Source organism: Pempheris klunzingeri, chromosome 4 (genome assembly GCF_042242105.1).
Source record: "Pempheris klunzingeri isolate RE-2024b chromosome 4, fPemKlu1.hap1, whole genome shotgun sequence".
In the NCBI taxonomy this organism is placed as follows: domain Eukaryota; kingdom Metazoa; phylum Chordata; class Actinopteri; order Acropomatiformes; family Pempheridae; genus Pempheris; species Pempheris klunzingeri.
Window position 1 is genome coordinate 1,219,035 of NC_092015.1, and position 21,477 is coordinate 1,240,511.

At 48.1% G+C, this 21,477-nt stretch overlaps 1 protein-coding gene across 1 annotated transcript in view; it reads left to right on the forward strand.

Moving 5' to 3' along the window:
* Nucleotides 1-21,477, forward strand: part of LOC139199770 (latent-transforming growth factor beta-binding protein 4) — a 32,581-nt gene that overhangs the window by 5,845 nt on the left and 5,259 nt on the right. Inside the window, exons 2-30 of the mRNA XM_070828923.1 lie at nt 1,496-1,735; nt 2,537-2,613; nt 3,181-3,357; nt 4,675-4,777; nt 7,269-7,328; nt 8,411-8,533; nt 9,428-9,604; nt 9,979-10,107; nt 10,540-10,680; nt 11,239-11,394; nt 11,732-11,863; nt 12,223-12,354; nt 12,710-12,835; nt 12,929-13,042; nt 13,122-13,241; nt 13,324-13,437; nt 14,754-14,873; nt 15,753-15,878; nt 16,176-16,298; nt 16,430-16,561; nt 16,651-16,776; nt 17,649-17,792; nt 18,314-18,592; nt 19,052-19,123; nt 19,203-19,331; nt 19,850-19,990; nt 20,378-20,530; nt 20,957-21,085; nt 21,212-21,395. Of these exons, the coding sequence (XP_070685024.1) occupies nt 1,496-1,735; nt 2,537-2,613; nt 3,181-3,357; nt 4,675-4,777; nt 7,269-7,328; nt 8,411-8,533; nt 9,428-9,604; nt 9,979-10,107; nt 10,540-10,680; nt 11,239-11,394; nt 11,732-11,863; nt 12,223-12,354; nt 12,710-12,835; nt 12,929-13,042; nt 13,122-13,241; nt 13,324-13,437; nt 14,754-14,873; nt 15,753-15,878; nt 16,176-16,298; nt 16,430-16,561; nt 16,651-16,776; nt 17,649-17,792; nt 18,314-18,592; nt 19,052-19,123; nt 19,203-19,331; nt 19,850-19,990; nt 20,378-20,530; nt 20,957-21,085; nt 21,212-21,395 (3,979 nt within the window). The remainder of the gene's footprint in view (nt 1-1,495; nt 1,736-2,536; nt 2,614-3,180; nt 3,358-4,674; nt 4,778-7,268; nt 7,329-8,410; nt 8,534-9,427; nt 9,605-9,978; nt 10,108-10,539; nt 10,681-11,238; nt 11,395-11,731; nt 11,864-12,222; nt 12,355-12,709; nt 12,836-12,928; nt 13,043-13,121; nt 13,242-13,323; nt 13,438-14,753; nt 14,874-15,752; nt 15,879-16,175; nt 16,299-16,429; nt 16,562-16,650; nt 16,777-17,648; nt 17,793-18,313; nt 18,593-19,051; nt 19,124-19,202; nt 19,332-19,849; nt 19,991-20,377; nt 20,531-20,956; nt 21,086-21,211; nt 21,396-21,477) is intronic.

Consider the following 21,477-nt stretch of genomic DNA (forward strand, 5'->3'; position numbering starts at 1 on the left):
CCTCTGATTGGTCGGTATCAGTCTATAAAGAAGCGTCCTCTGATTGGTCGGTATCAGTCTATAAAGATGCGTCCTCTGATTGGTCGGTATCAGTCTGTAAAGAAGCGTCCTCTGATTGGTCGGTATCAGTCTATAAAGAAGCGTCCTCTGATTGGTCGGTATCAGTCTATAAAGAAGCGTCCTCTGATTGGTCGGTATCAGTCTGTAAAGAAGCGTCCTCTGATTGGTCGGTATCAGTCTGTAAAGAAGCGTCCTCTGATTGGTCGGTATCAGTCTATAAAGAAGCGTCCTCTGATTGGTCGGTATCAGTCTATAAAGAAGCGTCCTCTGATTGGTCGGTATCAGTCTGTAAAGAAGCGTCCTCTGATTGGTCGGTATCAGTCTATAAAGAAGCGTCCTCTGATTGGTCGGTATCAGTCTATAAAGAAGCGTCCTCTGATTGGTCGGTATCAGTCTATAAAGAAGCGTCCTCTGATTGGTCGGTATCAGTCTGTAAAGAAGCGTCCTCTGATTGGTCGGTATCAGTCTATAAAGAAGCGTCCTCTGATTGGTCGGTATCAGTCTGTAAAGAAGCGTCCTCTGATTGGTCGGTATCAGTCTATAAAGAAGCGTCCTCTGATTGGTCGGTATCAGTCTATAAAGAAGCGTCCTCTGATTGGCCGGTATCAGTCTGCTGAAAGAGATCGTAGGGAGACAAGAATCTGGTGCAGGTTTCCTTCCTGCTGCACAGACTTCTGGGTATTCTCTGCTCATTAGCGGCAGCATCAACAATGCACCAGCATCCTGTCGCAGCACTCAAACAGGAAGTAGGAAGTGGCTGGCTGGCTCTGCTGGCGCCCGCTCTGCCGTCACCTCACACGGGACCCACTCGTCTCTAGGCAACAGAAGAGGGGCTACGCCCACTGCTTCCCAGAATGCATTTGTGTAGCTGCCTGAGAGCAAATAGAAGAGAGATGACAAAATGTGTGGGAGTGGGTTTACAGACAAACGTCCTTCTAATGTAAACTGCTTCATGAGTTTGAGGTAGTAAAAGTGTTGGAACTGGTCCAGTAGATCACCTCAGCCAGCAGCCACCAAACGGGCTGCAATGGCTGCAACGTGATCCTTTGGGACAACTGCACCTGATCACAGTAGGAACAGACTCCACTGACAAAAACAAGACTCTCTTCAGAACTATCCGAACTAACCCTTTAAAGTCACACTAAGCTATATGACCTTAGTCGTCACGGTAACGGCAATAAATGAAGTGATTAACGTTGTGAACGGTCGCAGTTTAAGTGGCGACTTTTAGGCACCAAAACAAAAAGATCTACTGAAAACGTCTGAGTGTTTAAAACTTTTTAAAACAAATTTTACCTCAAGAAAAAGAAATGTTTGACCAGGAGTATCTGTACTTTGACTCCGGTACTGGAGGGGTGGAGTTTGTTCCTTGTAGTTTGTAGTTTGTTCCCCCGCTGCGCTCACTCCAGTCTTTGCTCTTTGCTGCCCCCTGCAGTTCTCTGTCCGCTGCTCTGTAAGAACGGAGGCGTCTGCCTGCAGAAGGACCGCTGCCTCTGCCCGCCAAACTTCACCGGGAAGTTCTGCCAGATCCCCGTCGCCGCCACTGACCCACTCTCCTCCACCAATGAGATCGTCAAACCCGGGCAGCTCTCCGCCATGGCAGCCAATCAGGAGCTGACGCGGTCTGAGTTCCTCCTGCCGCTGGGTCAGAACCAGGAGCCGGTGAGGACGGGCGGTGAGTCTGACCTCTGACCTCTGACACCATCATGTTTTTGTGGATGAGTCATCATGAAAATATCTAAATAAACTGTAGCACGGCTCTTTATGGTCATTTTTTGGCTCTTTGTGGTCGTTTTTTGGCTCTTAATGGTCATTTTTTGGCTCTTAATGGTCATTTTTTGGCTCTTTCTGGTCGTTTTTGGCTCTTTATGGTCGTTTTTGGCTCTTTGTGGTCGTTTTCTGGCTCTTTGTGGTCGCTTTTTGGCTCTTAATGGTCATTTTTGGCTCTTTATGGTAATTTTTTGGCTCTTTACGGTAATTTTTTGGCTCTTTATGGTCGTTTTTGGCTCTTTATGGTCATTTTTTGGCTCTTTATGGTCGTTTTTTGGGTCTTTGTGGTTGTTTTTGGCTCTTTATGGTCGTTTTTGGCTCTTTATGGTCATTTTTGGCTCTTTGTGGTCGTTTTTGGCTCTTTGTGCTACCTGTGAACTTTTTTTTTATTATTTTAGACATATTGAACTTTATGTTCATTATTATATTAAGTATTAGAGCCACATATTGAGGGGAAAACATCTGAGACTTAGAAAATAAGCTGTAATGTGGTAATATTTCAGGAAATATCTGAACTTTTGTCTTGTAACACTGCGACTGAAATCTGAAAACGTGGCCCTCATGCTCCGTCATGAGTTTTAGAGGAGCTGGTTGTCTTTGGGCAGAGCCACGTTAGCCCGTTTCCAGTCTTTATGCTAAGCTAGGCTAACCAGCTGTTGGAGTTAGCCTCATGTTCATGTCTGATTTCACTAACCTGTGTGTGCAGCCCCCGGCCCCCCCATGGTGAAGGTCAGTGTCCAGCACCCCCCCGAGGCCAGCGTGAAGGTCCACCAGGTGCTGAAGGTAACAGAACCAAACACAACTTGTAGTGAAGCCAGCTAACTAGCTAAGCTAACACAATTTGACCTTCTCAGCTCGTTTGTTCCACAACCGCCAAGAGAAAACGCCTGTGATGTTTTTCTTCAAATAAAGTCGTGACTGTGCATTGGGTCATTATAGTTAGAGAATGAAGTCGCAATATTTCGATAATAAAATCACGTTTTTTCCGGAATAAAATCTGAATAGTTTGAGGATAAAACTGTAATTTTTTGACTGAGTCGTAAAATTTTGAGATTTTAAATAAAGTTGTAATTTTTGATAATAAAGATTTAATATTTTGAATATTAAGTCGTGATTTTCAAGCATTAAATCGTAATATTTTGAGTCCAAAGTTTTTTTCAAGAATAAAGTCGTAATAGTTTGACAATAAACACTAAAGTCGTGATTTTATTTTGAAAATAACGTGACTTTAAGAAACAAAAGTCTTTAGTTTGAGGAGTCGTTTTAATATTTCAGGAATAAAAAGAGCTTCTTCCTGTCGTGGACTTTTATCCGATGTTGTTTCCGTTCGTCTCTTCTTCTTCGCCCCAGGTGTCCGGGTTCGTTCCCACCCTGCGGAGCGTCTCCTCGTCCTCCTCGGGGTCGGCCGGCGCTCCGGCTCCGGCGGTCGGAGGAGAGTCGGTCCAGGCCCAGACGGTGAGGGGGGGCGGCACCTACACCCAGCAGTCCGGGTTCAAGTACTGCTTCAGAGAGGTGAAGGACGGGCAGGTGAGAGGCCGGACTCAACAGCCAGCGCCCCCCAGAGGCTGCACTGTTGACTACAGACACTACAGGTCGTCCTGAAAGGGGGGCACCTGTTAAAAGGTCGTCCTCCGGGGGGGGGGGGGGTCCTAGATGGGTGTGGGTTAGCAGGACGATGCCTCAGAACAAAAATGATCTGGAAAAACTTTGGTTTGATGAAGATGGGAAGCAGACCCCCCCCACTCCCCCCATCTGAGTAGATCTTTTATTTTGTAAAACGTTATGATGGGCTGGGACACATCACAGCCAGATATCCCTCCGCCTGCACTCACAGTGAAATGGTTCATCTAGTTCTCAGTGCAGCGAACTCCACTTTAGTTCACGTTTGTTTCTTTGTAGAGACCTGATCAATAAACAGTGTGTTAACGTGTGTGTGTGTGTGTGTCTGTGTGTGTCTGTGTGTGTGTGTGTGTCTGTGTGTGTGTGTGTGTCTGTGTGTGTGTGTGTGTGTGTGTGTGTGTGTGTGTGTGTGTCTGTGTGTGTCTGTGTGTGTGTGTGTGTGTGTGTGTGTGTCTGTGTGTGTGTGTGTGTGTGACGTGTGTCTGTGTGTGTGTGTGTGTGTGTGTGTGTGTGTGTGATGTGTGTGTGTGTGTGTGTGTGTGTGTGTCTGTGTGTGTCTGTGTGTGTGTGTGTGTGTGTGTGTGTCTGTGTGTGTGTGTGTGTGTGTGACGTGTGTCTGTGTGTGTGTGTGTGTGTGTGTGTGTGTGTGTGTGTGATGTGTGTCTGTGTGTGTGTGTCTGTGTGTGTGTGTGTGTGTGTGTGTGTCTGTGTGTGTGTGTGTGTGTGTGTGTGTGTGTGTGTCTGTGTGTGTGTGTGTGTGTGTGTGTGTGTGTGTGTGTGTCTGTGTGTGTGTGTGTGTGTGTGTCTGTGTGTGTGTGTGTGTGTGTGTGTGTGTGTGTGTGTGTGTGATGTGTGTGTGTGTGTGTGTGTGTGTCTGTGTGTGTCTGTGTGTGTGTGTGTGTGTGTGTGTGTGATGTGTGTGTGTCTGTGTGTGTGTGTGTGTGTGTGTGTGTGTGTGTGATGTGTGTGTGTGTGTGTGTGTGTGTGTGTCTGTGTGTGTCTGTGTGTGTGTGTGTGTGTGTGTGTGTCTGTGTGTGTGTGTGTGTGACGTGTGTCTGTGTGTGTGTGTGTGTGTGTGTGTGTGTGTGTGTGTGATGTGTGTCTGTGTGTGTGTGTCTGTGTGTGTGTGTGTGTGTGTGTGTGTGTGTGTGTGTGTGTCTGTGTGTGTGTGTGTGTGTGTGTGTGTGTGTGTGTGTCTGTGTGTGTGTGTGTGTGTGTGTGTAGTGCAGCTCTCCTCTTCCTGGTCTGAGGAGCAGGGAAATGTGCTGCAGAGGGATCGGAAAGGCCTGGGGGATCACTGACTGTGTCCTCTGTCCGAATAACACAGGTACACACACACACACACACACACACACACACACACACACACACACACACAGATTAACTAGTAAATAGACCTCTGGTATAAAAAAAACCCACTTTGGTGTAGTAATAATACGTTTTTTATACATTTATACATTTTTTGTCTAAAAATGGTTGTTTCTTTAATGGAGTTTGGTGAACTGAGCCTCCTCCTCCTCCTCCTCCTCCTCCTCCTCCTCCTCCTCCTCCTCCTCCTCCTCCTCCACCCTGCGCTCACCTCCATCACATGCTGGAGGTGAGCGGCTCTGAGTCTCAGTAACTTTATTTCTAATCACATTTCAAGAGCAGGACGTCACCAAGTGTTTCACAAGAGAAACGAGGGGAACGGACGGAAACCAAAACACCATAAAGTAGAAAAAGATTAAAGGACGACTCGCAGTACTGTTTGTACTCTTGACCTCCTCACCGAGTGAGAAACAGTCGGTGGAGCTCCTTCAGAGGACTTCATGTCCTGTGGGGGAGTCAGTATCTATAAAACAGGATTATTTGAATGTCAAATCTTTATTCATCTAAAGCTGATTAAAGGTGGTATATAAATACTTTACATGACTGTTTATGATACTTTGCAGGACTTTTACTTCGAACAGAGTGTTTTTACAGTGTGATACTACTACTTTTACTACTTTTACTGATCTGAGTACTTCGTCCACTGAGTACAAATACATTAAAGTACCCGGGTGTGTGTACTTGGTGTTCAACTGCAGAACTGTAGATAACTAACAAAAATACCTCCTGTGATATGGATGAGAGATTTGACCAAAAATAACAGAGTGCTGGCAGACACACACACACACACACACACACACACACACACACACACACACACACACACACACACACACACACACACACACACACACACACACACACACAGAAATAGTTCTCTGCCTCTCTGTGCTGATACTTTATGACTGAAATATTTTGGAAATTATCCACCAGGAGCTGCTTATATAACTATCTGACATTATCTCACACACACACACACACACACACACACACACACACACACACACACACACACACACACACGCTCATACACACACACACACACACACACACACACACACACACACACACACACACAGTAACGATACCTCCTCCATGTTCTTGCAGAGCTGACTAACAGTAAAGGAATGCTGCTCTGTGGGACTGTAGGCCTTTAACACTCACACACACACACACACACACACACACACACACATACATCAAACATCTGTGTGTGTGTGTGTGTGTGTGTGTGTGTGTGTGTGTGTGTACAGGCGCAGGGGATGTTGTGTTAGCTCACTTGCTGGCGTCGAACTTCACATCAGTCTGTCAAATCAGAAAAAATGACGCAATACACCTTTAAAAACAACAGACAGAGTGACAGAAAAGGGGAAACACACACACTCACACACACACACACACACACACACACACACACACACAGCAGAGCCAGTAGCTAATGGTTCTGCCCCCTCTCACTTTGAACATGTGATACTACGTCCTGTTTTTAAACCTGGGTCCTCTCTGTTCATGTCCAGGTGTCTAAATGACTGGTAGGTACTAAAAGTGTTGGAATGGGTCCAGTAGCTACATGATCCTTTGGGGCAACTGCGCCTGATCAAAGTAGGTCCACTAAAATAGTTTTATTTTAATGCAGTGAGTAAAGATGGTGACCTGGAAGATCCTTTTGGTTTAACCACAAACAGCCGTTATATCGCTCTCTGCACACACACCAGACTACATTCACTAAAACAGGGATTTTAGACAGGAGTTGCTGGTCTATGGCTGCCTTGATTGTTTAGTTTGTTTGTCTTATTGTGTGACTTTGGTGCTTTAAACGGTTAGTTTGGATCCAACACAATATTTGTGAAACACACAATGACAGAAACAAACTAACTGATGGAGGCAGCAGCAGAGCAGCAGCTCCTGTGTCCTGTTCTCTAAAATCCCTGTTTTAGTGAATGTAGTCTGGTGTGTGTGCTGTTTGTGGTTAAACCAAAAGGATCTTCCAGGTCTCTCTCTGTAGGGATCCTTTCCGTGATGCTGTCACACACTTAGAATAACACTCTGAGCCTGTCAGTGGATCAAACAAGCTCTTCTAGTGGACCTACTGTGATCAGATGCAGTTGTCCCAAAGGATCACGTTGCTTCTGGACCAATTCCAAGTCTTTTATTTACCTACCAGTCATTTCAAACCCAAAATAAGTAAAAACAGGACCCAGGTTCTCCCTCAAATCATGGAAATAACTGTGTGTTCTCAGCTCTCACAGAATAACACTATTATAACGATCTCAGATCTTTTCCTCTTTTCTTCATCTGGTCCCATCAGCTGTGGAGAACCCCAAGGCTCCACACTGGGGCCCATATTGTTCACCGCAGGCCTACCATACAATGCCATACCCCCCCCCCCCCCCCCCTCTCTGGTTGATCAGATTATTATTAACCAATACTCTGTTATTGATCATCATCAGGTCAAAGCAACAGTAGCTGCCCTGTTGGTTTCGAGCGAGCCAATGATACACACTGTGTAGGTGAGTTTCTCACACACACACACACACACACACACACACACACACACACACACACACAGATGGATGATTTAGGTCACAGTACCCCCCCACCCCCTCTTAATTTCCTCTAAATGGACCATCATTGACTAAATGAACATCCTGCTGTGCTGAAGAAGACTGTAAACTAGAGACTGAGAGCAGAGAAGTCTCCTCATTTCCTCATTGACTTCCATCCAATCAGACTTCTGTTTGGAGCCAGTGGAGTCGCCCCCTGCTGGACACTAGAGAGGATGCAGCTTTAAGGCTCTTCAGCAGCGGCTTCACTGTTCAGACGCGGAAGATACAAACATTTCTTTTATACAGTCTGTCAAAGCTAACGGCTGCAGCAGGAAGTTAGATTCAGAAATGGTACATTTTCAAAATAAAACCCCCCGAGCAGACTCCATGTTGTAAATCTCATCCATAGCTTCCATGTTTGTGTATGCTCACCTCTGATATGGGTGTGGCTGTTCCACACAAGAACTGAGAAACAGAAATGGGGAGACTCCCTCAAAAGTCAGGAGTGTTGGCAAGTATGGAAACGGGCTGCACCTGATCACAGTAGGTCCACTAAAAGAGCTTGTTTGATCCACTGACAGGCTCAGAGTGTTATTCTAAGTGTGTGACAGCATCATGGAAAGGATCCCTACAGAGAGAGACCTGGAAGATCCTTTTGGTTTAACCACAAACAGCACACACACCAGACTACATTCACTAAAACAGGGATTTTAGCTCACAGAGCGCAGGAGCTGCTGCTCCATCAGTCAGTGTGTTTGTATTATTGTGTGACTTTGCTGTTTTAAAGGTTTAGCTCAGATCCAACACAGTGTTTATGTAACACACAATAACACAAACAAACTAACCAATCAAGCAGCAGCAGCAGAGCAGCAGCTCCTGTATCCTGTTCTCTAAAATCCCTGTTTTAGTGAATGTAGTCTGGTGTGTGTGCAGAGAGCGATAGAACGGCTGTTTGTGGTTAAACCAAAAGGATCTTCCAGGTCTCTCTCTGTAGTACTTCTATAAAGTGTGTGTGTGTGTGTGTGTGTGTGTGTGTGTGTGTGTAGATGTGAATGAGTGCCTCCAGCCGGGGCTTTGTGAGAAAGGGATCTGTGTGAACACCAGGGGGAGCTATAGCTGTGTGTGTAGGGTGGGGTTCATCCTCGACGCCACACATGGAATCTGCATCTGTAAGTAACACACGCACACACACACACACACACACACACACACACGAGGAATAAGACAGACTCCAGCTCCAGGACTTCCTGAACCCGTCTGAGGTTTTTATTCTAACCAATCAAAACATCTTTGAAGTCAGAGGAACTCTTTGTTCCGCTAAAATCAGCAGAATCTGAGTGGAGTTTGGTGCTCGGATGAGTTCTGTGAAGCCGGACTGGTGCTCTGCTTATTCCGACCGGCATTCGCTGAGGAGGAGGAGGAGGAGGAGGAGGAGGAGGAGGAGGAGGAGGAGGAAGAGGGGGAGGAGGGGTGGGTGTGCTGTAGGATGCTGGTCCGTCTGGTAACCAATGACAACGCTCTAATCAAAGCTGACTTGTTGAGCCTGACAACGTCTCGTCTCTCTGTTGCTTCCAAACTGGCTGGAAATGTTTGTGGAGGGGTGTGTATTGTGTGTGTATTGTGTGTGTATTGTGTGTGTATTATGTGTGTATTATGTGTGTATTGTGTGTGTATTATGTGTGTGTATTATGTGTGTGTATTATCATAAGTGTGTGTGTGTGTGTGTTGCCTGCAGACTGAACTTTTACTTTCAGTCTTTCTGTGATGGAGGTCTGGAAGTTCTTTTTTCTGTTCCTCCCAGAAATAACCACATTGTTCTCTTCCTCGTCCTGTCCAATCAGACGGCAGGGCGCTGTGATGTCACAGCTTGCTTCGTCAGTGTCGGCTCTCCGTCTTGGTGTCTGTCCCGTTTGAATGTTGGTCCCGAACGGACCGGGGGAACCGCATGTCACTGATTCTGCATGCAGGGCTCTGCATGTCCGTCCGGGCCGTCGCTCCGGGTCCCGGACGTCTTTGTAACGCGTCCCTGTGTGTGTGTGTGTGTGTGTGTGTGCCCCCCCCAGCCCAGAGCGTCATATCAGACGAGAAGGGTCAGTGTCACCGGGTCCTGGGCTCGGGGCAGGGCCCGTACTCCTGCTCCCTGCCCATCCTCAAGAACATCACCAAGCAGATCTGCTGCTGCAGCCGAGTCGGTAAAGCCTGGGGAGCCGACTGTCAGCGATGCCCCTACTTTGGCTCAGGTTGGTTACACACACCAGACTACATATTAAAAAAACAGGGATTTTAGCTCACAGAACACTGGAGCTGCTGGTCTGCTGCTGCCTCCATCAGTACGTTTGTTTTTGGTGTTGTGTGACTTTGGTGTTTTTAAGTTCAGATCCAAACTAACCCTTTAAAACACCAAAGTCACACAAAGTCTTGTAACGAAGATCCTTTTGGTTTAACCACAAACAGCACACACACCAGACTACATTCACTAAAACAGGGATTTTAGCTCACAGGACACAGGAGCTGCTGCTCTGCTGCTGCCTCCATCAGGTTTGTTTGCGTTAGATTAAGACCAAACACCGACAGCACCACCAGAAATCACTCCTCTCCCCGTCTCCTCCTGCAGTGGCCTTTAAGGAGATCTGTCCAGCCGGTCCTGGTTACCACTACTCGGCGTCGGCCCTGCAGTTCAACCAGAGAGTCACCGAGCAGCTGGGGAGCCGAGGAGCTGCGCTGGTAACCCACGGCAACCAGGGTACCCGAACATTCTGTTCACTGTCATAACTACACCTGTGCACCACCTGCACCTCCATAATGCTGACTTTGGTGATCATTAGCCAGAAACATTAGCCAAAGAAATACCTGCATCCCTGATTAAAAACAGTCAACTACGTCTCCCAGGGTGCATTTCACTTAAAGACGTCCAATCACAGAGCTTTACGGAAGCCTGAGTTACTTTACTCCCGTGTTTGGGGTCAGGTGGTAATCTGCTTCTCAGATTCTCCACGGTAACGGCAGCTGAGGCTCATGGGTATTGTGGTGTTAAGCGCCATTCACCAAACTGGAAAAACACTTTAGGCTAGTGCTAACAGCATTAGCATTTAGCTGGATACCATACTGTACCGTACCGTACCATACCATACCATACCTTACCATCCACACCTCCACCCGTCCTGCCCCCCTTCAGGTCCTGGTTCTGGGTCCAGTAGCAGCGGAGCCTCCAGGTCTCAGCAGAAACCGTCGTCTTCTGGTGAAGCAGGTAGTTCTGCTTCAGGTGTCGTATCCTCCGCCGGATCAGAGGGACCAGGAAGTACCCACACCAGACCCAGTCAGACCCACCACCACCCCCAGGCTAGACCTCCACCCCACCCTGAGTCCAGACTTCCATCCCAGCCCCAGTCCAGACCTCAGCCCCACCCTGAGTCCAGACTTCCATCCCAGCCCCAGTCCAGACCTCAGCCCCACCCTGAGTCCAGACTTCCATCCCAGCCCCAGTCCAGACCTCCGCCCCACCCTGAGTCCAGACCTCCTTCCCAGCCCCAGTCCAGACCTCCGCCCCACCCTGAGTCCAGACCTCCATCCCAGCCCCAGTCCAGACCTCTGCCCCACCCTGAGTCCAGACCTCTGCCCCACCCTGAGTCCAGACCTCAGCCCCACCCTGAGTCCAGACCTCCCTCCCAGCCCCAGTCCAGACCTCTGCCCCACCCTGAGTCCAGACCTCAGCCCCACCCTGAGTCCAGACCTCCATCCCAGCCCCAGTCCAGACCTCTGCCCCACCCTGAGTCCAGACCTCCATCCCAGCCCCAGTCCAGACCTGAGTCCAGACCTGTGCCCCACCCTGAGTCCAGACCTCCACCCCAGCCCCAACCTCTGCCCCGCCCGGCAGGCTCCAGGCCTGTGCAGCCTGGCGGCACCGGCACCACGGCCCCCCAGGAGAAACCCCAGACTCCAGGCAGACCCGGGACCCCGCAGAACCAGCCTGACTCAGCTCCACCTTTCACCACACAACCTAAACCACAGCCTCCATCCTCCGGGAGTCAAGGTAACAGAGTCCGCTCTGCTAGATCGTTTCTGACTAACACAATCTTCTAGGAGACTCTGGATGGACGGCTACGACCTGCAGGCGGGGGCCACGTGGCCTCGCTAGCTCGTCTGTAAAAGAAGCTAACAAATCACAACACAAACGTGTCCAAACATTTAAAGAAATAGTAAAAACGCAGCAAATCCAGTCTGTGTGGTCGTAAACATGCTAGCAGATTAGCTCGTTAGCTGACATGATATCAGATTAGCTCGTTAGCTGACATGATATCAGATTAGCTCGTTAGCTGACATGCTAGTTTGGCTAATCCCTTCAGGTGGGCCCTCTCTGTCCTCGGCAGGCGACCGCTCCTCCACCGCATCCCGGCCCGACCAGGAGAGCCCCGAGCGCGGGTCCAGGCCCAGCGGAGGCCTCCCCCCTCTGCAGAGCAGACCAGCCGTCGGCCCGACAACCAGACCGGCCCGAGTCCAGAGTGAGTGGCAGCAGAACCAGAACCAGAACCAGACTGTGTACAGATTACAGGCCATTCTGTGTCAGAGTCTGTAGACGTGCAGCCAGTCAGCGGTTATTAAACTACCAAACACCCAAAGGAATAAACACAGCAGCTGAGTGAAGAAGGTCAGGAGTGAAAGTTTAAATCTTTAAACCTTTAACTTTCAAAGGAACATTTAGTTCATCCTCAGAGGACTGAGTCACTAAATTGAGTTTTTTTTGAGGTTTTGCTTTAATTTGAAGTCGGACATTTAATGTTTTCAGCTTCTTCAGGGACAAAATATGTTAATTAATGAATATTAACTATTAATGAATAATAATTAATGTGTGTGTGTGCAGCAGTGCGAGGTGTGTGTGAGAGCACACCAGGTGTGTGTGGGCGTGGCCGCTGTGTGGATCAGCCAGGTGGAAAACACACCTGTGTGTGTGATCAGGGATACCAGCCCAACTCTCAGCGCACGTACTGCCAAGGTAAACACACACACACACACGTCATGAAGGTGTTTTTGTATTTTAGTTTTTTGTATTTTTCACACTGAAAATTAGAATAAGACACATTTTATCCTTTTTAAAAACTTTTTTAAACTAATTTTTGTATTATAATTTTAATATCTTCTGATATTTTAGCCATTATTTTGTCTATTTTACTAATAATTTTAATATATAATATATAGATAAATAGATCAGAAATAGATCTTGATTGTCCCCAAAGACTAATTCTATTCTATTTACTCAGTTTTCTTTGATACTTTATTTATATTTACTTAAATATGTGTGTGTGTGTGTGTGTGTGTGTGTGTGTGTGTGTGTGTGTGTGCGTGCGTAGACGTGAATGAGTGTGTGCAGTCTCCAGGTGTGTGTTCGGTGGGAGTGTGTGTGAACACCGTGGGAAGCTACAGGTGTGTGTGTCCGTCTGGATACCGGAGCAACAGCCAGCAGACCGGTTGTCAAGGTGACGTCCACTTCCTGTTTGCTTTAACGTGCTCATGTCGTGTTTCCATAGCAACAAACTGAACCTGAACGCCGCTCTCTGTCCCGTCCTCAGACATCGACGAGTGTCAGCAGAATCCCTGCAGCAACGGTCGCTGCGACAACACGCCGGGCAGCTACAGGTGTGTCTGTCGCCTCGGTTACAGGCTCAGCGGAAACACCTGCACAGGTATGGACGCGTGGCAGCGCTCGAGCCTCGGCCTGAGCTCAGAGACGGGAACCGTGTGTGAACGCTGTGTGTGTTTCAGACGTGGACGAGTGCGAGGACGCTCTGCGGTGTCCCGGGCAGGAGTGCATCAACAGCCAGGGCTCGTACCGCTGCGTGTCCTGCCAGCCTGGATACGCCCTTAGCGACAGGCTCTGCACAGGTAAACACACCTGCGGCCGGCTCGACTTTCTAAACGTGTTGTGACACTCAGGATTAACTGTCGAACGTGTTGTCGTCTGCAGACATCGACGAGTGTCGCCAGGCTCCCTGCTCCAACGGCCGCTGTGAGAACACACCCGGAAGCTACCGCTGCGTCTGTCGCCATGGCTACAAGCTCCTGAACAACACCTGTGCAGGTTTGGTGGAAGAAGTTTTCAGAAGAAGCAAAATAGATACGACGTGTTTATCACTGAGCTTTTGCAGGTGGATGTCAGCAGTGGACTGAGCGAGGCTAGCAGTTTCCCTCTGTGTCCAGTCTTTATGCTAAGCTATGCTATGCTAAGCTAAGCTAAGCTAACCAGCCGTAGCATCATATCTGACAGAGTGACATGAAGGAACATAAACGTGTGTGTGTGTGTGTGTGTTCAAAACAACAGCCCTCATTACACAGGTAAACCAACAGCTGTGTATCAGGAATATTTCTGAAAAATGTCACAAAGATATCAGCAACAAACCCAAAGATTATTAATAAAAGTATTCATGAAATATATCCTGCAAGAAACATCTGGAGGACGTCTGAAAAATATTAATGTAACGTCTGAAAATATTTATGAAATATTGCAAAAATTGTAGAAAACCTCCCAAAATAAAACCCAGAAAAGGAAATAAAAAATAAATCCAAAAATATTTCACAAAGTAAAAACGATATCTGTTGAAATATTATATTATAAATTATTATTATATATTAATATTAAAATATTAAAAATCCAAAACCAGTAAAAGACATCTTTCATTCCTCTGATACGTGTGTGTGTGTGTGTGTCTGTGTGTGTCTGTGTGTGTGTGTGTGTGTCTGTGTGTGTGTGTGTGTGTGTGTGTGTGTCTGTGTGTGTCTGTGTGTGTGTGTGTGTGTGTGTGTGTCTGTGTGTGTGTGTGTGTGTGTGTGTGTGTGTGTCTGTCTGTGTGTGTGTGTGTGTATGTGTGTGTGTGTGTGTGTGTGTGTCTGTCTGTCTGTCTGTGTGTGTGTCTGTGTGTGTGTGTGTGTCTGTCTGTGTGTCTGTGTGTGTGTCTGTGTGTGTGTGTGTGTGTGTCTGTCTGTCTGTCTGTCTGTCTGTGTGTGTGTGTCTGTGTGTGTGTGTGTGTGTGTGTGTGTGTGTGTCTGTCTGTCTGTCTGTGTGTGTGTCTGTGTGTGTGTGTGTGTGTCTGTCTGTCTGTCTGTCTGTCTGTGTGTGTGTGTCTGTGTGTGTGTGTGTGTGTGTGTCTGTGTCTGTGTGTGTGTCTGTCTGTCTGTGTGTGTGTGTGTGTGTGTGTGTGTGTGTGTGTGTGTGTCTGTGTGTGTGTGTCTGTGTGTGTGTCTGTCTGTCTGTCTGTCTGTGTGTGTGTGTGTGTGTGTGTGTGTCTGTCTGTCTGTCTGTCTGTCTGTGTGTGTGTCTGTCTGTCTGTCTGTGTGTGTGTGTGTCTGTCTGTCTGTCTGTGTGTGTGTGTGTGTGTGTGTGTGTGTGTGTGTGTACAGATGTGGATGAGTGTGCAGAGCCCTCTCAGTGTCCTGGACAGATGTGTGTGAACACTGTGGGATCGTACCGCTGTGTGTCCTGTCGACCAGGATACACACTCACCAACAGACAGTGTGCAGGTAACACACACACACACACACACACACACACACACACCCCTGTGTGTCTCTGTAGACGTGAACGAGTGTGAGAACAGAGAGTCTTGTCCTGATCAGCAGTGTGTGAACACTGAAGGATTTTACAGCTGTGAGGCCTGTCAGCAGTGTGTGTGTGTGTGTGGGGGGGTGCAGGTACACACACACTCACACACACACACACACACACACACACACACACACACACAAACAGTGTAACACACACACACTGTGTTCAGTCTTTTTTCATCTTATTTTCAGGTTTTCACACTGAAATAATAAAGAATAAACCAAAACCTCTGTTACTAATAATTTTCTGATATTATTCAAATATTTTTAGATTTTTTCTGTTTTTATTACTAATATTTTTCAGTTATTTTACTAGTTTCAGTATATTTTTCAGTTATTTTACTAGTTTCAGTATATTTTGCAGTGCAGTAAAATATAGATTACAGAATACAGAAATCCAGATGTGTGCTGCTGTCTGTGCGCTGATGTGTTTGATAAATAAAGATTTATAGATTTGAATTGAACTGAATACACACACACACACACACGTTCAGCCGTTCTCATGAAGTTCTAACTTTCTAACCTCACAGATTCTTAGTTTGGTTCCTTCCAGCCCTCTGGGTCTGCAGTGTGTGTCGACAGTGTCACAGTGAGAACATGTGCAGAGATAATGATGAGTGATGAGCTGCAGCTGTGGTTCAAGTCGCTTTGGTCCACACTGAAACCTGGAACCATGAAATGTTCCCCAGATGATGAATCCTTATAACCCCCCCCACCCAGATACAGATGTGTGTGACAACTATTACTGCTGGTGATAACACAGGTGTGTGTGTGTGTGTGTGTGTGTGTCCTCAGACATCAACGAGTGCCTGAAGGGGGATTTCTGCTTCCCCAGAGGAGAGTGTGTGAACACAGCAGGATCCTACACATGTGTGTGTTCTCAGGGATTCACTCTGAATGACAACGGGACGTCCTGCCTCGGTGAGTCACAGTGTGTGTGTGTGTGTGTGTGTGTGTGTGTGTTCTTGTCTTCCTTACCTTTTGGGGCCCATAGCGTGGGAGCACACTCCCAGTGTGGGGACACGGTGTTTTGTGGGGACATTTCGCCCCACTAGGAAGAAAAGGAACTCCGCTAGTAACAGTTAGCAGGTATCTGACCTACTACTAGACTAGACTAGATAATAGATGCTAGCCACATTAGCCGCATAATATGCTAACACCAAGTTTAACAAGCTGACCTACAAAATACTGTAAATAAACGTGTGTGTGTGTGTGTAGATGTGGACGAGTGTGTGAAGTCGGGCGTGTGTGTGGACGGTCGCTGCGTCAACACTGAAGGCTCCTTCCAGTGCCAATGTCAGACCGGCTTCACCACCAACCCTGAGAAGACTGCCTGCCTTGGTACCACACACACACACATACACACACTCACACACACACACACTCACACACTTGCACTTTACTTTGAGTATTTCCATTTTATTTTACTACAGCCCCCCCCTCCCCTCTCTCCCCCCTCTCTCCCCCCTCAGATATTGATGAGTGCGTCTCGTCCGGCGGCGCCGTGTGTGCGTCACAGCGCTGTGAGAATACGATTGGCTCGTACCGCTGTCTCACTTCCTGTGAGCCGGGCTACCAGGTGACCCCGACGGGCCGGTGTGCAGGTGAGTGTGCCGGCTCATCACGGCCGTCCGGTGAGCGACAGACTGTCACGGCAGCAGTCGACACAAACCCTCTCTGTGCTCTCCGGCAGACGTGAATGAATGTGCCAATAAGACGGTGTGCGGGGACCACGCCGTCTGTCAGAACCTCATAGGAACGTACCTGTGTGTGTGCGACCAGGGCTTCACCTCCGCCGCCGACGGAAAGACCTGCGTGGGTACGTACCAGGTGTTTCCAGGTGTTTCCAGGTGTTAGGGAAGTCTCCTGCAGGTGTTTTAAAAGTATAAATCCTTGAATGTCTGATGAAGAAGCTGTGTTAGACAGAAGTGAGCTGAGCAGAACATCTGTGCTGCTGGGGAACTGATGCATTGTGGGTAATGTAGGCGTGGAATGCCGCTGTCAGTCGCCAACAGCGAGGCACAAATAAAGTTTAGATGTGTTTGAATCGTTCCCTGAATCTCTCACAGGATGTTCATCAGGTTAAAGATGATTAAAGTCTCAGTTTGTGGTGAAGACGGTAAAGAACCCTTCAGTCTGGTGTCAGAGCTGCTAGCTAGCGAGCTAACTCTGCTACGTCCCCGTGCTAACGTCCCTGATGTTCTCTGAGCTGCTGTGTTGGATCCCAGACTCCTGGTCCCCTGATGAAGGATCCCAGACTCCTGGTCCCCTGATGAAGGATCCCAGACTCCTGGTCCTCTGATGAAGGATCAGACCCTCTACCTGCTGCTGGACCACATCCTGATACCAAACACACTCAGAGCAGCTTTAGCGCCGCCGGCTAGCTGGACGCCACGACGCCATGACACCTGTGGGTGTGATGGATTCTCAGTCTGATGCTTCAACAGTTTCACCACAAACTGAGACTTTAAAATCATCTTTAACCTGACAAACAAGATAACGATTCATTAGCATGTGGAGCGTAGCGTAGTCGGCTAACTAGCTAGCTAGCTTTGCACTCGACTCCCAGAATTCATCCCAACAACCTGAATGTGGAATAAAAAGACAAAACTGGGACAAACACACTGATTTTGATCCTTTTTCTGTCTCACCCCCCCTCCCTGTCTCACCCCCCTCCCGTCTGTCTCTCAGATGAGGATGAGTGTGTGTCTCTGCCTGGTGTCTGTGGTTCTGCCCGCTGTGAGAACGTCGAAGGATCCTTCATGTGTGAGTGCGACAGACGGGGGGACGAGTTCGACCCGAGCAGCCGGCGGTGTGTCAGCGCCGCACCTCCAGGTACACAGAGACACGTGACCACCTGTCAGGTGACGTCTGACTCCGCCCACAGTCTGTGTAAAGCAGCTCGTCAGCAAATGTCCCATCATGCTCTCTGGTTTAATGCATCACTAACTGGCCTCTGAAGACGTTTATTTATACTGAAAATCAATCAATGAATCACCAGATCAACAGAAGTGTGTGTTCAGGCGCCCAGAATGTGATCTAACGTGATCTAATGTGATCTAATGTGATACAGATCCAGTTTTTGGGTTCATCGGCGTCGGCTGGCCGACTGCTGCTCCTCAGTGTTTTATCTGAAGAGACTTCAGAGTCCTGGAGACGCCGACGCCTCCTAAACGATATTTAGGAAAACAGGAAAGATTTGATTTAAGTCAGAAAAGAACCATCATTTTGTACAGCTGACATGTTTCTTCTTCTTCTTCTTCTTCTTCTTCTTCTTCTCTCCTGCTGAACAGAAAAATGTCGATCTTCAGTTTTCATCATTTTATTATCATGATAAATTCTCCTTTCTCCTCCAGCAGCAGAGAGTGTCCTCAGCTCCTCCTCCTCCTCCTCCTCCTCTTCCTCCTCCTCCTCCTCCTCCTCCGTCCACGTCAGTGTGGTGGATTCCTCTGCCGTGCTGCCCCCCCTCCCCGCGGCCCGTCCAGGTGAGCTGAGGGAGTGTTACTACAACCTGGCTGAGCAGGGAACCTGCAGCCTGCTGGCCACCAACACCAGCCAGCGGGAGTGCTGCTGCACGGTGGGGGAGGGCTGGGGGCTGGGCTGCCAGTACCACATCTGCCCCCCCGCAGACACAGGTGAGACCCAGGTAGATCAACAGTAACTCTGGTATTTCTACACCTGGGCCCTCCCTACAGAGAGAGACCTGGAAGATCCTTCTGGTTTAACCACAAACAGCACACACACCAGACTACATTCACTAAAACAGAGATTCTACTAATGGGCTGCTGCTGCCTCCATCAGTTAGTCTGTTTGTGTTATTGTGTGACTTTGTGTTTTTAAGGGTCAGTTCAGATCCAACACAATATTTGTGGAACACACTATAACTCAAACGAACTAACTAACTGAGGCAGCAGCAGAGCAGAAACTCCTGTGTTCTGGAAGGTAAAATGACTGTTTTGTAAATGGAGTCTGGTGGTTTCAGATTAAGGATCCCGACTGAGCAGGACCCAGGTTTAAAAACACCGGACTTCTCCTTTAACTATCTGTGAAAGCCCCTGGTGTTGTGATTAATGGGTTTGTATGTTTGTGTGCAGCCGAGTTTCTGTCTCTGTGTCCCAGTGGGAGAGGATATGTCACGGCTGGACCAGGAACCTTCAGCTACAGAGGTACGCCGCCGCGTTTCTGCCTCCAAATATGGTTCGTTTCACTACTGCTAAACACAAATTGTCCTTTTGCTTCTTCCAGATGTGGAGGAGTGTAAGCGTTTCTTTCCGGAGGTGTGTAAGAACGGAGTGTGTGTCAACCACATCCCTGGATACAGCTGCTACTGCTCCAGTGGATACGTGTACAACAGCACGCTGCTGGAGTGTGTCGGTACGCACCGCCACAAACACACATTTAACACATCAAGTATTAGAGCAGCATGCTGATGGTGGGTTAGGGCCACACACTTCAGGCCAGGGGGGCCCAACCTGGGGCTCGGGGCCCTCCGAGGGGTCACCAGGTAAAATATGATTAATATGGATGAGAAGGAAAAATTTGTTTTTTAGCTTTTTTGGACTTTTCTGGAATCTTTGCTTTTTTGGAGACTTAGTTTAGAAATGTCTGAAATCTTTACACTTCCTGTTTGCATCTCCATCAGCAGTTAGCTTAGCTTAGCTTAGCACAAAGTGTGGATGACCTCTCAAAATAGCTAGCTAAAACTAATTTACTAACTCATTTTGACTTTATTCTGACATTTTTAAATAGGAAACTGTTTTTTGAAGTTGTAACACAATTTGCTCCCATGTGGCCTCAGTTACCATGTTACTGTCACTTTAAAAACACTTTAAGTCAAAGCAGTCTGTCTGTCTGTCTGTCTGTCTGTCTGTCTGCCTGCCTGTCTGTCTCAGACCATGATGAGTGTGAGGAGGAGAGTTGTGTCGGAGGACTCTGCGTCAACACGGTGGGTTCTTATTACTGCAGCTGTCCTCCTCCTCTGGTGCTCGACGACACGCAGCGAAACTGTGTCAACTCCTCCCACCTGACCATAGGTAAGACACCTGCCTCCACCTTCACCTCCTCCTCCTCCTCCTCCTCCTTATCTCATTAGAGTGGATGACCCCAATTTGGAGAGGCAGGCTGGAATAGTCGATGAAGTTGTTTGTCCAAAAACTGCTCCCTTTTGAAGCCACCAGACTCCATAGACAAAAACAGTAATTTTACTTCACTTTGTTGACTGGGGCAGCGGCCGTCCTGCAATTCCCGTGTCCTGCAAGGTAAAATTACTGTTTTTGTCAATGGAGTCTGGTGTGATGAGTTTCCCTCAGTTTTAAGAGAGTTTTAAAGTCTCTCGCTTCAAGCTTCTAGCTTGAGGACAAACGGTGTGAAGGTGTGAAGCTGCCTGTCCAGGTATGAACAGCTGTCGTCTCTGTCTCTAGATGAGAACCTGTCTGTGTGCTGGCAGCACGTCACGGCAGACCTGGTCTGTCAGAGTCCTCTTCTGGGCGCTCAGGTCACCTTCATGGACTGCTGCTGCCTGTACGGGGAGGGCTGGGGGATGGAGTGTGCCCTCTGTCCCTCCACCGACTCCGGTAAGTACCTGGAGCCCCTGGAACACCTCACATGTGTCTGCCACCAAACTAAACACATGGACACATCATGGAAAGGATCCCTACAGAGAGAGACCTGGAAGATCCTTTTGGTTTAACCACAAACAGCACACACACCAGACTCCATTCACTAAAACAGGGATTTTAGAGAACAGGACACAGGAGCTGCTGGTCTGCTGCTGCCTCAGTTAGTTTGTTAGTCACACAATAACACAAACAGACTAACAGATCTTCTGTGATTCTCTGCAAAGTAAAATCAATGTTTTTGTGAATGTAGTCTGGTGTGTGTGTAGAGAAACAGTGGAGTTCTCCTTTAAAGCTGCAGTGATTTAAGATCAGAGGAAATCAGCGCTGCCACTTTATCCGTTTAAGTTTCTTCTTCTTCTTCTTCTTCTTCTCTGTCTGCAGAGGACTATGCCAGTCTGTGCAGCTCTTTCTTTCCGTCTCTGTTTCCTGAGAGTTTTCCGGACTCCACCGGACCAGGAGCAGGAGCAGGACCAGGACCAGGAGCAGGCCGAGCCGGAGTGGGTGAATCAGGTAACTGAAGGCTTCTCTGATGTATTTCTAAATATCCTTAAAGTTTTCGTTGATTTTGCCTCTTTGTCATAGTTTTACCGTTTAACTCCCCCTCTCCCCTCCCCTCCCCTCCCCTCCCCTCCTCAGCTCTTCCATACTTCCCCCCCTACAGTCCGGACTCCTTCCCCCCAGCCGTGCTCCCCAGCAGAGACTTCAGTGTTCCTGACTATGACGATTACGGTCCGGCAGGGGGCAGCAGGTCCGGCTTCAGGGGGAGGACACCCGCCTCCTTCAGCCTGCCGGACCCGTCCTACCGCCGGCCCGAGTACAGGTGAGGACGCCGACCACCAGATGTTCACACCTGAGGAGCTCATTCTGACCTTCTGACTGGAGATGATCAGTTAATCATCGAC